The following is a 13266-nucleotide window of genomic DNA, read 5'->3' on the forward strand; positions in this document are numbered from 1 at the left end:
TTTTGTCTTTGTGGCTCTCATTTACAGTTTTTGCCTGTTTTTGCCTCAATAATATGTAAATTAATGCTTTATTTCTTTATATTTTATTATCTGTATTTTTAAAAAAAAAAGGGAAAATCTGTGATTTGCGTGAACATTTTTTTGACATTTTTTAATCCTGAATATAAATATTTTATCTTTTAACTTGTGGCCAAAATCTGTAGAAAATAAATGAATGAATAGTTAATGTTTGTAACCTCTGTTAACATTTTCTATAATATTTTTATTAGATTTTTATTAATATATAAATGCACTTTTTTGTTGAAGTCATGAAAATAAGAGTAAAAAATGAAACTAAATTTAAAGAATTATTATTATTATGATCGCTATCAAATCTCAATATGCAGAATTTTTAAAAAAAATAATGTTGAATGTCTGTAAAATAGAATATTTTTCACTCATTTAAATACATTAAAAATAAGGCTGTAAAAGAACAAATTACTGAACTGATTTTTTATATTAACATTTAATTTTTCTTTTAAAGTCTGAAAAATAAGAACAAATTGTAAAACACTAAATATAATAAAGGCGCCTCCATGTTCTCCGGTGAACTTTTTTTCCTCCCCGGCTCTCGGTGCCTCTCGGCCGACCTCCTCTCCTCCTTGTCTCCTCGTCTCCTCGTCTCCTCCATCTCGTCTCCTCCTCATCTCCTCCTCGTCTCCTCCTCGTCTTCCAGCTGTGATCTGACTTCATTCACGCTCGGCTGACGGCCGGCGGCGCTTCACTCGGCCTTCGTGTCGGCTGAGCCCCGAGTGGCCCATTACCGGCAGCACTCGTACAAACCGGCGACGAGTCGGAGCAGCAGCGCCGCTCCGTTTGAAGCCGACGCGCTGCTTCGTGGGAGAACCGAGGCTCAGAGTTTAACTAGAACGGGTCCGATTCATGTCAGAGCAGAAGTAAGAGCTTGTTCTGTTCAGCTCATCTCACTGCCGGCTGGTTGGTTCCGTCTTTAACGGGTCGGTCCGAACACATCTGATAATAATGTACTAGAAATGTTCACATGCTGAGGTTGAGGTTGGATGTGGTCCAGTTCCCAGACAGAACTCGACACCAACGGAACCAGAAGACGTTCCACTGTGCTGGGTGCATCTCCAACAACCTGCCGCTCTGATCCGGTTCTGAGCCGCCCGACGTTTATTCACTGATCAGGTGTTTTGCTCTGATTGGTGGAAACACTTCCTGCAGTTCATCTGAGTCGCTCACGGCGAAGCGCTGGACGATCGATTCAGACGTTAACGTGCTGATTCCTGCGACGTATCGTAAAGATTTGAAGCTCTGACTCGGTCCCACCAGAGTAGTTCAAGGACCGTCGGAGAGCTCACAATCCATTCCTCCTTTACAAACAAGCCGTCTTGAGGATGATCTTCTACTTTCCCCCCCGACGATGGAACCTGTCTGATGTTTGGCCAAATCATAATTGTGGTTTTTAAAGCCGCCGACCTCCAGAGCAGAACCGGAGCAGAACCGGAGCAGAACCGGAGCAGGACGGAGGAACACCTGCGACTCAGCACTTTGGCTGCTGCAGCGCTCCATCGCCAGCTCGTTGGCTTCCCGGCTAATCTACAGTCTGGCTGAGGCTGCTCCATGAATAATTGAGATGAATGACAGCGCCTCCTCATCAGGAATGCACAGAACACGCCGTAGCCGGGAGAGAGAAATAATAAAGAAGACGAGGAGGACCGAGGCTGCTGCTGCTCTTCTTCTTCTTCTATCGCTCACATGCAGTTTGATCGGCTGCATCGCGGCGCCGACGACGTCCTGGATTTTTAATCGAGGCTTCCAGCCGAGCGCCCGGACTCGACTCTCAGTGACACCAATTAGGCCTCCCGTTATAAATGCTGCATCTGGGGGAGGCTGTTTGGACCAATGGCCCGGCCCGCCGCTAATAACTCCAGATAAACAGCAGAGCATCACCTCGGCCCGATCGTCTGACTCATCGTCTTTTCAGGAGTGTTTTTCTCCCCAATTACGGCTCCACCGCAAACTCATGGCTGCCGTGTTGAGATCCTGAGAGAGGAGCAACAAGTCTGCAGTGAAGGAAACACCTGGTTTGGATCTGATTGGACGCTCGAGTGTCTACGAACGACTCGAGGAAACAGCTCAGAGACAAACATCCGGATCTTTAAAGAGAAATTAGACTGAGAGAGTCGTTATTTTAAATTTAACAACAAGCTCCAAACACGTTGACGAAGGCTAGCTTAGCTTCTCCGTGCTAAGCTAGCAGGTTCTTGGTGTTTTTTAGCTCCTGTCATATTTTTCCTCACTGTGAAGCATAAAGACGAGACTTTAGCGCCATAATCTTGCCAAAAATAAATACAAATAAATGCTAAAGTAGAAATTCTGTGATTCTTGTTTTGCAAAAATAAAAATAAATAAAACCTGGAACCTTTTCCCAAACGCTCACAGTCACTACCGACGCTGGAAAAATAAAAGTTTGTTTTTCAATATTTTACATTTTTATCTGCTCTGTGGGAACAATTAGCCGAAAAGCTCCCGGATTTTTTGTGACATGACCGTCGGCTGCAGGTGAGTCACCGACGGTTTCACACGAGAGCAAGAATTTTTGCTTTTTTTTTGGTTTCCACAAAAAAGTTTATTTTAGGCAAATTTTCCGACAGGACGTCTCTGATTTTTTTGTCTCGTGACTGTTGGTCGCACACGAGTCGATGGCGGCTTTACGGCTGCATCAAGAAACACAGATTTTTTTAATATTTTACCGCATCCTCATAAAGCAAACACTTAATATCAGCAAATATACAAGTGAGACGAGAAGAAAGTCACGATTTTCGGTTAAGTTTCCCGACAGAACTGAACAGATGAGCAGTTCAAGGACCGTCGGAAAGTTCAAAATGCTCTGATGAACGGTGTAGCAGCTTTAAGATTCAGAGGTTTAAACAACTGTAATGCTTTTTTATTTCTTATTTCTAAAAAAGTAGCGTCAACCTCAGTTTTGACAGGTCTGAAAATTACAACATTTATTCGAGCACGAAATTTAAAAAAAACCCAAAAACCAAGTCGTGCAACCTTGCGATGGTCCTTTAAGTGTTTATGTTTGAGGCGTCGCACCACCGTCACCAAATCTAACATCATAATCGTGACATTTAATCAGAATTGTTTGTTTTTCCGACGTCCCCGGCGCTCACCTCCAGCTCCTGCTCCCTCTGCAGGGCGAACTGCTTGAAGGACTTGACGATGATTCCCGCGTTGGAGCAGTCGTACACGAAGATGGACGGACTCCCCATCCACGTCTGCAGGTCGTAGATGGACAGCGGGATGTACTGGGTGTAGTTCTGGAGAGGAGGAAGAATAAAATATGAGCACGTGTCAGAGTGAGAAACGAGAGGTTATTGCTGATAACTCACTTTTATAGACGTGTGTTTAATTATTAAGCGCTCATCTGGAGCGAGGACGTATTAGAATAATGAGGGCAGGATAAATCCAAGAACCGCCGGTAACGGGGGGTTCTGGTTTCCCTTCGGATCCCCCCGCCGGTGACACAGCAGATTCGCTTTTATGGGCCGAGAAATAAAAAGGTGAAGAAAGGAGGAAGAGGCGAGGACACAAGGCCCGAGGGTGTGCTGAGGACGGCGAGGCGACGGCGAGGCGACAGCGGCGCTGCATCATTGTAAGTGGGTCCTTACTTACAGCAGGAGACGACTTTACGTCCCGGTCCAGCCGGCCTCAGCACGTGGACCAGCTGCGGTTTTTCTAATTCGTGTTTCCGACTGCAGGAGTCTCGGTTCTCGCTGCTCTAAAGATTCTCTGTGCTGCTGTCTGACGGTCGAGGCCTTTCACACACAAATACGTGGATTCTTCCTCCTGACGTAAACACGCCAGGAAAGACTAACCTCAACCTGAACACCAAACGGCTTCTTTTTCACTAACTGTGGGATCATTTTTCACTTTAATCTAAAGTCCAGCACCTCCATGGAAACAGAAAAAAACACCAACAAGTAGAAAAAACTCAGAAATGTCTTTCATTCGGCACGACACAGAATTCCATAAATAATAAAAGAACAAAAGGTGAATTTCTGTCATGATTAGAAAACTGGAAAAAAAACCAAGAATCAACATGCACAACCTTTAACCACAACAGGTGAAGAAGAAGAAGAAGAAGAAGAAGAAGAAGAAGAAGAAGAAGAATGTGCTTTTCAAGACACTCAAAGACGCTCTACAAAGTAGGTAAGAACACAACAACGAAACAAATAAACTATAATGGGAAACGGCACAGAGACAAAGAATGATGAGCTGTTGGCAGCGTTGGAAAGATTTACTGGAAAACAAACCACATAAAACCAGGATTGTCTACAGACTACACAGGATTTACTCGGTTTTGTTTTTAGCTCTACTTGGTGCAAACTGCTGATTTCTAAAGTTTAACTCAACGAAACGTATAAAATAAAGTGATTTTGACCAAACATCCCAACTTTAAGCTTCGAATTTTGGTGATTTTTTAGGACGAAACCAAAAGTCGTACGAAATTAATTAATCTGACAAGTTTTTTCTGTTTTGTAGATTTTCTAAAGACGACGCATCTTTGAAACCTGCCGGCGGGTTTTTTTGGGTTCAGATGTTAAACTGTAGACGCTGCAAACATGATCGACCAAAGCGACCGAGCTAAACGTAGAGGAACATGATCCAAAACACCCAGAACAACGTGGACTTTCCTGAGTTGACACACAAGCCTTCCAGTGTGCACCAGGTCTGTTCAGTCCTTCAAGATGAACTCGTGGTTCATCCTGCTGCAGGTTTGGATTTAAGACAGCAGAGCAGAGAATTAAACTGGTTCTGCATCCAATTGGAGGTTTGTTTTAAGAAGGCAAGTGGTTCAGGTGACAGTAAACAGAGCAAAGCAGCCAATCAGGAGGCGCTGGACGTCAGACAACAAGACGAGCAAAGTGGCAAAACCAAACAAACCCTGATGGAGCTCGATAACCTGAACCCGTCTCCACGTGTCGGTAAACATCCTCCTCCTCTCACAGCAAATCTGAATCAGAAAACAGCCCGCGGACATCATCAGCGCTGATCTTCCCTCAGACGGATGAAGTCCTGCTGCAGCCGCTTCACAGGCCGAAGGAAAACCAAACCGATTCCACAGAGTTCAACACTAAGATCAGAGCGAGAAGGAACAGAACCGGCTCTCTGAAGACGAGCACCTTGGTTCTCTGATAATCATCAGCGTCAAACAGGATTCAGAAATCTATCGACAACAAATACACAACATTAAACTGCTCATTTTGCCTTTTTTAATTAAACGAACTGATGACGTCCGTCCAGCTTAAGAGTTCGTCAGCGCCGCCTCAACTGGCTGCAACCAACAAAATTAAATTAAATTTACAGAATGAGTGAATCAAAACACTCTCACGTCAATGAACAAACACTGAACTAAACATCCATGAAGGTGCCGAGTTAAATAAACACACCTGAACACATGAGCCGACGTGTGGAGGAGGTTTGACCGTGAAGCTCGTTATTTCTCAAACCTTCATGAAGTAAAATCACGTCCAAAACAAACACAAGAACCGTCTGAAGTCACCTCCAGGTCCTGCTTCTGGAGCTTCCAGCCTCGACCCGGCGGGTAGAACGACTCGTAAAACGAATCCAACGGGAGTCGGCTGATTATTTAATTTCCTTAATTGCATTTTTGCGAACTCGACCGGTGACATCACGGCGGCGGATAATTAGAAACCAACGCCCCCGCTGGGATCCATAAAGGTTTTATGGTCCGACTCGCCGCGCCAACGGCCTTGGAGTCGTGTTTGGTGAATACCTTGTTGAAGACCCAGATCTCGCCGTTGACGGTGGGCCGCGGCACGCCGTGGCCGTTGTAGTGGAAGAGGACTCGCTCCTCTTTGGCGTTGCGTCTCAGCGACGTGCAGAGCTTCTTCACCTCGTCCACCGTGGGGTCCAGGCTCTGCTTGTAGCGCGCCTGAAACCAGGAAGAGACAAACAGGAAGACGTCAGCGTGGCGGTTAAACAGACAACACCGGTGATCAGAGGAGTTTATAGACATCACAGACGTCTGGTTTGTGAAACTGGTCTCGCTTATTGTTAAAACAAACGACACCATTTATCAGAACCAGGACCTGTAACAATGGAAGGAATGAAGATGTTTTTCAGACAGTCCGTCAAGAAAATGGACCGATTCATCCAAACCGCTTCACTGCATCGACTGAAATTTGTACAAACTGGATTCTGTAAAAAAGAATAAAAAATCTGCACTCATGTTGTAACCAGAAAGTCAAAACTACCAAACTTTAGGGACCTTTGGGTTGAACTGCAGGTTGTGTCAACATAAAGCAGAGAGAAGTTCAGAAACAAATCAAAACCCGTAAGTAGAAATTATCAGGTATGTTATCCCGTTTATCAGAACCACAAACTGTAGAATCAAAGAGATTTCTCCGACAGTCCGTCACGAAAATGAACCAAATCTAAAATTAAATCATGATATTCCATCAAAATCTCTTCATTGCTGACTGACTTGACGAAGATTCGTTTAAAATTATTATATAAAATTACAGAAAACATTTGCACCATTTATCAGAACCAGAAACAGTAAAAACGGAATCCAGAGATTTTTCCGACAGTCCATCAAGAAAATGAACCAAATAAAATATTTCATCCAAATAATTTTATTCCACGTCTCTTTTTAAAAATAACCCAAAAATAAACCGTTCGCTGAAACCAGATTCTGTAAAAGACAAAAAATTCTGAGTTCCATGTTGAAATCAAAAAGTCTTTGCTGACTCGGCCGTGATAAACGGTCACGTGACAAAAATTCTGGCACTTTTCAACTGAACTGTGTTTCCATAGAGCACGTAGAAGACAGTAGCGGAGGTAAGTTAAGGACGTAAACCGTCTAAAATGATGTACAGTGTGTTGAGCCTCAGTTTCTTTCAGTTTGGCATCATCTGTGGAAAAAATGTCTGCAGGACTTAATACTGCAGTGAAAAATGAAAAATATTGATCTGCTGGTAGCTGATTTGTCACCAAGGACAAACTCAGAACTCGCTTCTTTTTGGTTTATTCTGGGTTTGAGTGAAATCACTGCAATGTGAATTTTACACCACGAAAAACAAGCAGACGACTAAAACACACGACACATTATCACAGTCATCACGTCATACATGTGCAGACTGTAGGTTAAAGGATGCAACACCTGCCGGTATCACTGAGGTTTGGACGTCGGCTGGAGGCCACGGCGGCGGTTTGGTTTGCTTTACGTGTTTCAGGCGTCGCAGGGCTTTCAATGTGAGACTTACTGAGTCGTATTGATCCAACACTTGTCTGTTTATTCTGAGTTTCTGTGGTCGACAACCAGCGAAAAGGCGTAAAAAAAAACAACTTCCTTCAAGGATACGGAAACACGACGTCCAGACGCCAACACAGCCAATCAGATTCACCGTCCTCTTTGTCATTTACACGTTTTCACAGAGACGCACAAAAGAAGGTTCTTGACTCGTCGAGCTGAACCCGAGAAGCAAAGAGGATGTTTTCAATTCAAGGTAAGCGAACGGAGAGAAACCGTTTCAGAGCCGCCGCTTCAAACCGAAACCAACCCGCAGACAAGACGAGGAGCAAAACCTTCACTTTGCTCTGGGAAGAAATAAACGCATCAACCTGAAGTTAACTTCAGGCTGCTGGGATTCTTTTTATTTTGGCGTTTCTGCAGCCTCCCGTATCGTCTGCATACGTAGAAACATAACGGATGTTTCTGCAGGTTTCAACACCTGACGTCCTTTTGTCTTCACACAATTTAAATTACAGTTTCCTCCATGAATGTACGAGATTAACATCATTGTTTGTGGAGCACGTAACTCTATTGCACTCTATATTAACTCTATTATTCACTACAACTCACTCTGCAGCGCATGCAGCAGAGCAGACAGCGGTGCGGAGTCGAGCCGTGGCGACCTGTAAACTGGTTGGTGCAATAATTTGGCTTTAACGTCTCAACGCTACTCAGAAAACCGTGTTTATATGAAGAACATTGGGCCAAACATCCAAACCCACCAACAATCGATCCGTCCTGAGCGGTTCTTGAATTCAGAGCCTTGACATTTTCCTACGCCGGAGGAGAACAATGTCCTCGGTTTGGAAATATCAGCCCAAAAATAAGGATCTGAATCAGAAAAGCAAAGTGACTAACCGGCTGGCAGATCGCATCGAGGCATTTCGTTTGCAGCCGTCCAACATCATATTGACTCAGACAAAGACGTCGTTTCTTCACGAGGTGCCAAAACTTCTCATGAACACTTTCACGTGTTCGAAAGGAAAGAATAAAAACTGTAGAGAAGCTTTAAAAAACCGTAGAGTAGAAAGCTGAAGTTTAAACAAGCTGCTGATAAGAAGACGGGAGAATAAAGCAGCAGAAACTTCACGTGGACGACAAGTCTGAGGAGTTTCTCCACCACCTGGTGCCGACTTCAGATCGAACTTCAATCTTTTGTAAAGTCGGCCGGAGAAAGTTTCATTTGCATTGTTTGCTGCACTTCGTTAAATAAAGTGTTTGTGTGGATGGAAGGGACGCCGAGGTGTCAACGAGTTACGCAACAGAAGAAGAAGAAGAGGAAAAAAAAGCAAAGCAAAGCTCCCGTTTCGCCCAGTCTGAATCATGATCACACTCACCGAGGCCCTTCTGTTGCATAAGCAGCAGGCCTTCTACCAAACAGCCTGCTGCCTCCTGTCAAATGGCTTCCAATCACACCAGCAGCCATATTTCAACTTTAACTTCTCGCAAGCAAAAAAATAGAACTTCCAGCGAATTAAACTGACAAAAACCCACAAAACAGGAGATTAAATAGAAAAAAAAGTTCCTCCTTACGACTAAAATATCTCGTTCTAATGACGTCACGTCAACAAAGATGCAGGCAGAGTCTTTATTTCTGATTTGTTTAAACAATGCTTCTTTTCCTTTTACTAAATTTGTCTGTTTTCTTGTTTGACTTCCGCCTGAAACTGCAAAATCCATCCAGAGCAGGGATTCAACCTTCTGGTTTTAAACGCATGTTGTCTTTAAAAACTTTAAATTAGGCAAATTTAACTTTAAATTAAAGCATTTTTAGAGTTAAAAACTGTAAAACAGGAAAGAACTGGAACTGTTTCAGCCTCCCGACGCTCCTTCAGCTCGTAAACCTAAATATTAAAAAATGCTAAAAAAAACAAAAATAAAAAAAAACGATTTATAATTATCAAATTCTGTTAAAAACAAAAAATTCTGCCGTTCTCAGAGCAACCGAAAAGCCATCAGCGACCAAACTGGGCCCAGCGGTTCTGTTTAAAAAATTCTACGAGGTTTTGGTTGAGCTGCCGGCTGTTTGCACGAAGCACATTCTGCTTTTTAAATGACTTTTTATGAATAAAACTGCTTCGTGTCGCATAAAAGACACGATTAAAGTCTCTGTGCTTCTAGTCCTGATTGTTCTGTTTCCATCGAGGTGCTGGACTTCTGGAGTCTACAGACTGAAACAGGATGAGTCGGGTTTCTGTGTGATTCAGTCTAAAGCTTCATGTTTAAGTGAATCCGGTGATTCGTAACGTTAATCTTACGTTCCTACTTTTTGTATTGGACTAATGAATGCTGGGATTTTGTCAAAGTTGTTGAAAGACGCGGAGCTAAACCGACTTCACCAAAAAGTCTGCAGTGAAACCACGACGACGACGAAGTTTTAAAACTCTGCAGGAAATACTTCACTCTGACAAAACGGTTTTTCTCATTTAACTTTAGTACAAAAACAAAAAGCACAAACTAAATGACTGGTAGCAGCTTTCAGTGAGCAAACGAACGCTTCGCCTTCATTAGCGACTCGTCTCGATTAGCCTGCCGCAGCTCTTTTATTATTCATTTGACTGTATATCCAAGTGAATTTGCAAAACTTACACCAAAATAAAAACCTCCTAAAGCGAAATCCTGAACCTCCATGGAAACAGAACGACCACGACTAGATGGAGAGGGAACGCAGACACAACGAGAACGGCACAAATCAAAGAAACAGAACAAACAAAAGCTGAAGTTCTTTGGAAACCCCAGAAAGAGTCCACGTCCTGAAGCCTTCTTGTTGTTGTTTGTTTGTTTGTTTGGAGAAATGTTGTAAATGTTGATTCGTTTTTTTGTTTGTTTGTTGTTTTTTACATTTAATAAAATAATAAAAAGTTAATAATCAAAGACAGTCGACCGTCCTTCTGGTTTTTGTTGTTGTTCGGAAAACTCTTGTAAATGTTGATTCAATTTTTTTTTTTTTGTAAAATAATAAAGACCAAATAATCCTGCATCCTTCTTTCTTTTTTATGATTTATTTCATTACAACTGTCATGAACTCTTTTTTCCTCAGTGTTTATAAAAACTTGTGGAAACTTGGAAAAATGTTCATCAAAAAAGTCAAACGTCTGTTTTTTTGTTTTTAGAAAAAAATGTTGTAAATGTTGATCCCAGTTTTGTTTGTTTTTTGCCTCTTAAGTAAATAATCCTTCATGTTTTGTCTGTTTCGTTGTTTTTGTGGCGTCACACTGCAGAGTTTGAGCCTCAGTGAGCAGAACTGAAGTCCAGACGGCTCATCAGCAGATAAAACACAACTTTAGATTCCCACTGGGCTAAACGAACCGTCCGGACCTGAAGGGGGCGCCGCAGCCTCCCGAACAAACTGCATCCGCCGCAGAACTCCTCGTTACATCCATCAAGGCGGGATGAAGCCGACTGGTTGTGAAGGAGCGTCGCGTGTCGCCGGCGCCGCCATTCATCACCGTGTCACATCCGGAGAGCGGCCGACCTTTTCAAAGCGGCGCCGGCGTTCAGGATGCAATTAAACGGCGAGTGTCGGCCGTCGCAGCGAGCAGGAGGCTTTTTAGACGACGAAGAAAAAGGCGAGCGGCGAGGTGAAACAACAGGCTGCTGGTGGGGCGGCTCGGCGGGGAACAGAACCCACGCTGCCGGGTTCAGACTCTACAGGAACGAAAAATGCTAATGGATCCAGAACGGTGCTGGGACCTGGTCGTGTGAAGAAGAAGACGAGAAACTTTCTACAGAACTTTGATGCTGAAGCAGTCTCAGATGACGGGTCTCTTAGCGGGTTAATCTGCCTTCTTGGCGTCCGAGCTCCTGGTTTTCGTGTAGCATACATGCTAACGAACTTCCTCTCTTGTCAATAAAGTTAAACAGAAAAACAAGAATCCTAAAATCAGGTAAAAGACGAGTAAAAGCAGCAAAAAATAAAAGCTGCAGCGCGACGTCTTTTACTTAATTTGCCTGAATTCAAATTAAAATGTCTTTTTCCGGACGTTTCTGACGGAACTGGATCAGGCTAACGTTAAACCCTGACGATGGATAAAAGTCGTCCTGTGGCTGCTGGACCACCTCAGAGCTCCTCTAGCGGTGGTTTCATGTAGATAAAGGACCTCGGCTCTTCTTTAATCACTGCAGACTCGGTGTTCGGTGAGGAAGCTTCACTTTTCTGTGTCAGATTCATATTTAATGACGGATTTCGTCTCATTTTCACATAAAGGTTAATGAGGCTTCCAGAGAAAACAAGCGTCCCGCCGCCGTTCCAGATAAACCAGAGGTCGAAAACTGGAGGTTCCAGGTTGACTTATTCATGAATTCACCGATTAATCATTTAAAGGCGACGCCTAATTAGGTTTGCTGTCGGATTTCACTTTATTTGGATTCCAAAAGTTGACTGAACCTCCAGATAAACCCGGACGTTAGCGCCAAAACACAGAGCTTCAGGTCAGCTTTGGTCGCTGATGCTTCGTTATCACGCCGAGGATTTATTCGGCTAACTGACAGTGAATCATGTTCGCTTTGTTTTCTGGCCGTGAGGAGCTCTGGCAGAACCCAGCATCAGTCAGAACCCAGCATCAGTCAGCGCCGCAGCCGGACTTCATTTGTCAGAAATAACGAGGAAACGCGTCCTCGTGTGCGGCGCCGGGGCAGAAACGGTGATGAAACGGATTCATCCAGCTTCAAAAACACAACGACGTCTAAATAAAGTGAAATTACAGTTTGAGTGAAGAACTGAGTGGATGTGAGCGGGTCTGAGCAGGAGAGAGAACCAACGGAACCCAGAGAAACAGAGGTGGAAAAATAAAGGTTATTAAAAAATTTAAAAATGACCGTTTGGTTTATTTAGATTCTGTAAAAAACTAAAAATTCTGAGTTTTTTGGTAGAAGCGGGAAGCCGAGACCGAAGCAGCTCTGACTGACGGCCACGTGACGAAAATTCAGAGACGATTTCAACTGAACCAATTAAAGACGTACCAGTGGCCTCTGACGGGTTCATACATATATTATTATATATTATTACATAGACCTGTGTGCACGCTGGATTAGATAACTACTAGGAACATTATTTAATGTGCAAAGCTGGACATGATTTGATTTTTATAACTTTGTCCGACAAACTGACCGTAAACATGAGACATCAGCTGTGTTGTTGAATTTGGATAAAAAGCAGCAACAAGTCAAAGAACATCACAAAATAAGAGCTTCATGACTTAAAAAACGAGATTTCTTTAGTAAATTCTGCTGCATTGTGCCTCTATTGTACAGTTTGCATGAACAAAACGGTCGATATTTTGGTGGAAAATTATAATTCAATGATTAATCAGTGAAATAAATCTATATGTTTTGGTGTAATCCAGTCAGAAGTAAGAATTGCAGATGTTTAAACAGAATCAGAAGCTTCTCAGTTTGAAGACGCACATTTCACAGCCAACGGTTTAATTTGTCTGTTTCTGATTAAATGTGTGTTTTGTGCTCTTTGCAGGTTTAAATAAAGGATAAAAATAAAGAAGGTTTCAGGTAAATCAGACGGAACAAACGCTTCATAAGAAGTGAAATCAGCCCAAACTTGCGTGTTGTTTTTAACTTTCTTTACACAATGCGTCGTCCAAAATGGTAAATAAGTGGCGGCACACTCGTCATCTCGAGATCTTCTTCATCTGTTCCTGTGTTTAAGTCTGATGCTGGAAGAGAGCAGCCGGAGTAAGAACACTGCTGCTGCAGCTGACTAAGTGACAGCAGTTATGTAACCGGCAGAAGGTCCAAACGCTCCCAGAGCTGCCGGACTGGACCCAAGAGCCTCGAACAAACTGTTTCATGTGACTTCTAAAAAAAACAACCAGCGTCCTCTTTGAACCGCTTTCTTCTACTTTGTTGTAGAAAATCTCACGTTCTGCCTCCATGGACGACCTTTGAAGTTTAATCCACCGAATACAAAACTCACAACCTTT

The 13266-nt window shown here is 43.1% G+C and overlaps 1 protein-coding gene across 1 annotated transcript in view; it reads right to left on the reverse strand.

Moving 5' to 3' along the window:
• Positions 1-13266, reverse strand: part of rptor (regulatory associated protein of MTOR, complex 1) — a 202978-nt gene that overhangs the window by 128695 nt on the left and 61017 nt on the right. The window contains exons 5-6 of the mRNA XM_008295570.1: positions 5810-5968; positions 3183-3329 (exon numbers count right to left, since the gene is read on the reverse strand). Coding sequence (XP_008293792.1) covers positions 3183-3329; positions 5810-5968 — 306 coding nt within the window. The remainder of the gene's footprint in view (positions 1-3182; positions 3330-5809; positions 5969-13266) is intronic.

The sequence above is a fragment of the Stegastes partitus genome, unplaced genomic scaffold (genome assembly GCF_000690725.1).
Source record: "Stegastes partitus isolate 25-593 unplaced genomic scaffold, Stegastes_partitus-1.0.2 Scaffold1059, whole genome shotgun sequence".
In the NCBI taxonomy this organism is placed as follows: domain Eukaryota; kingdom Metazoa; phylum Chordata; class Actinopteri; family Pomacentridae; genus Stegastes; species Stegastes partitus.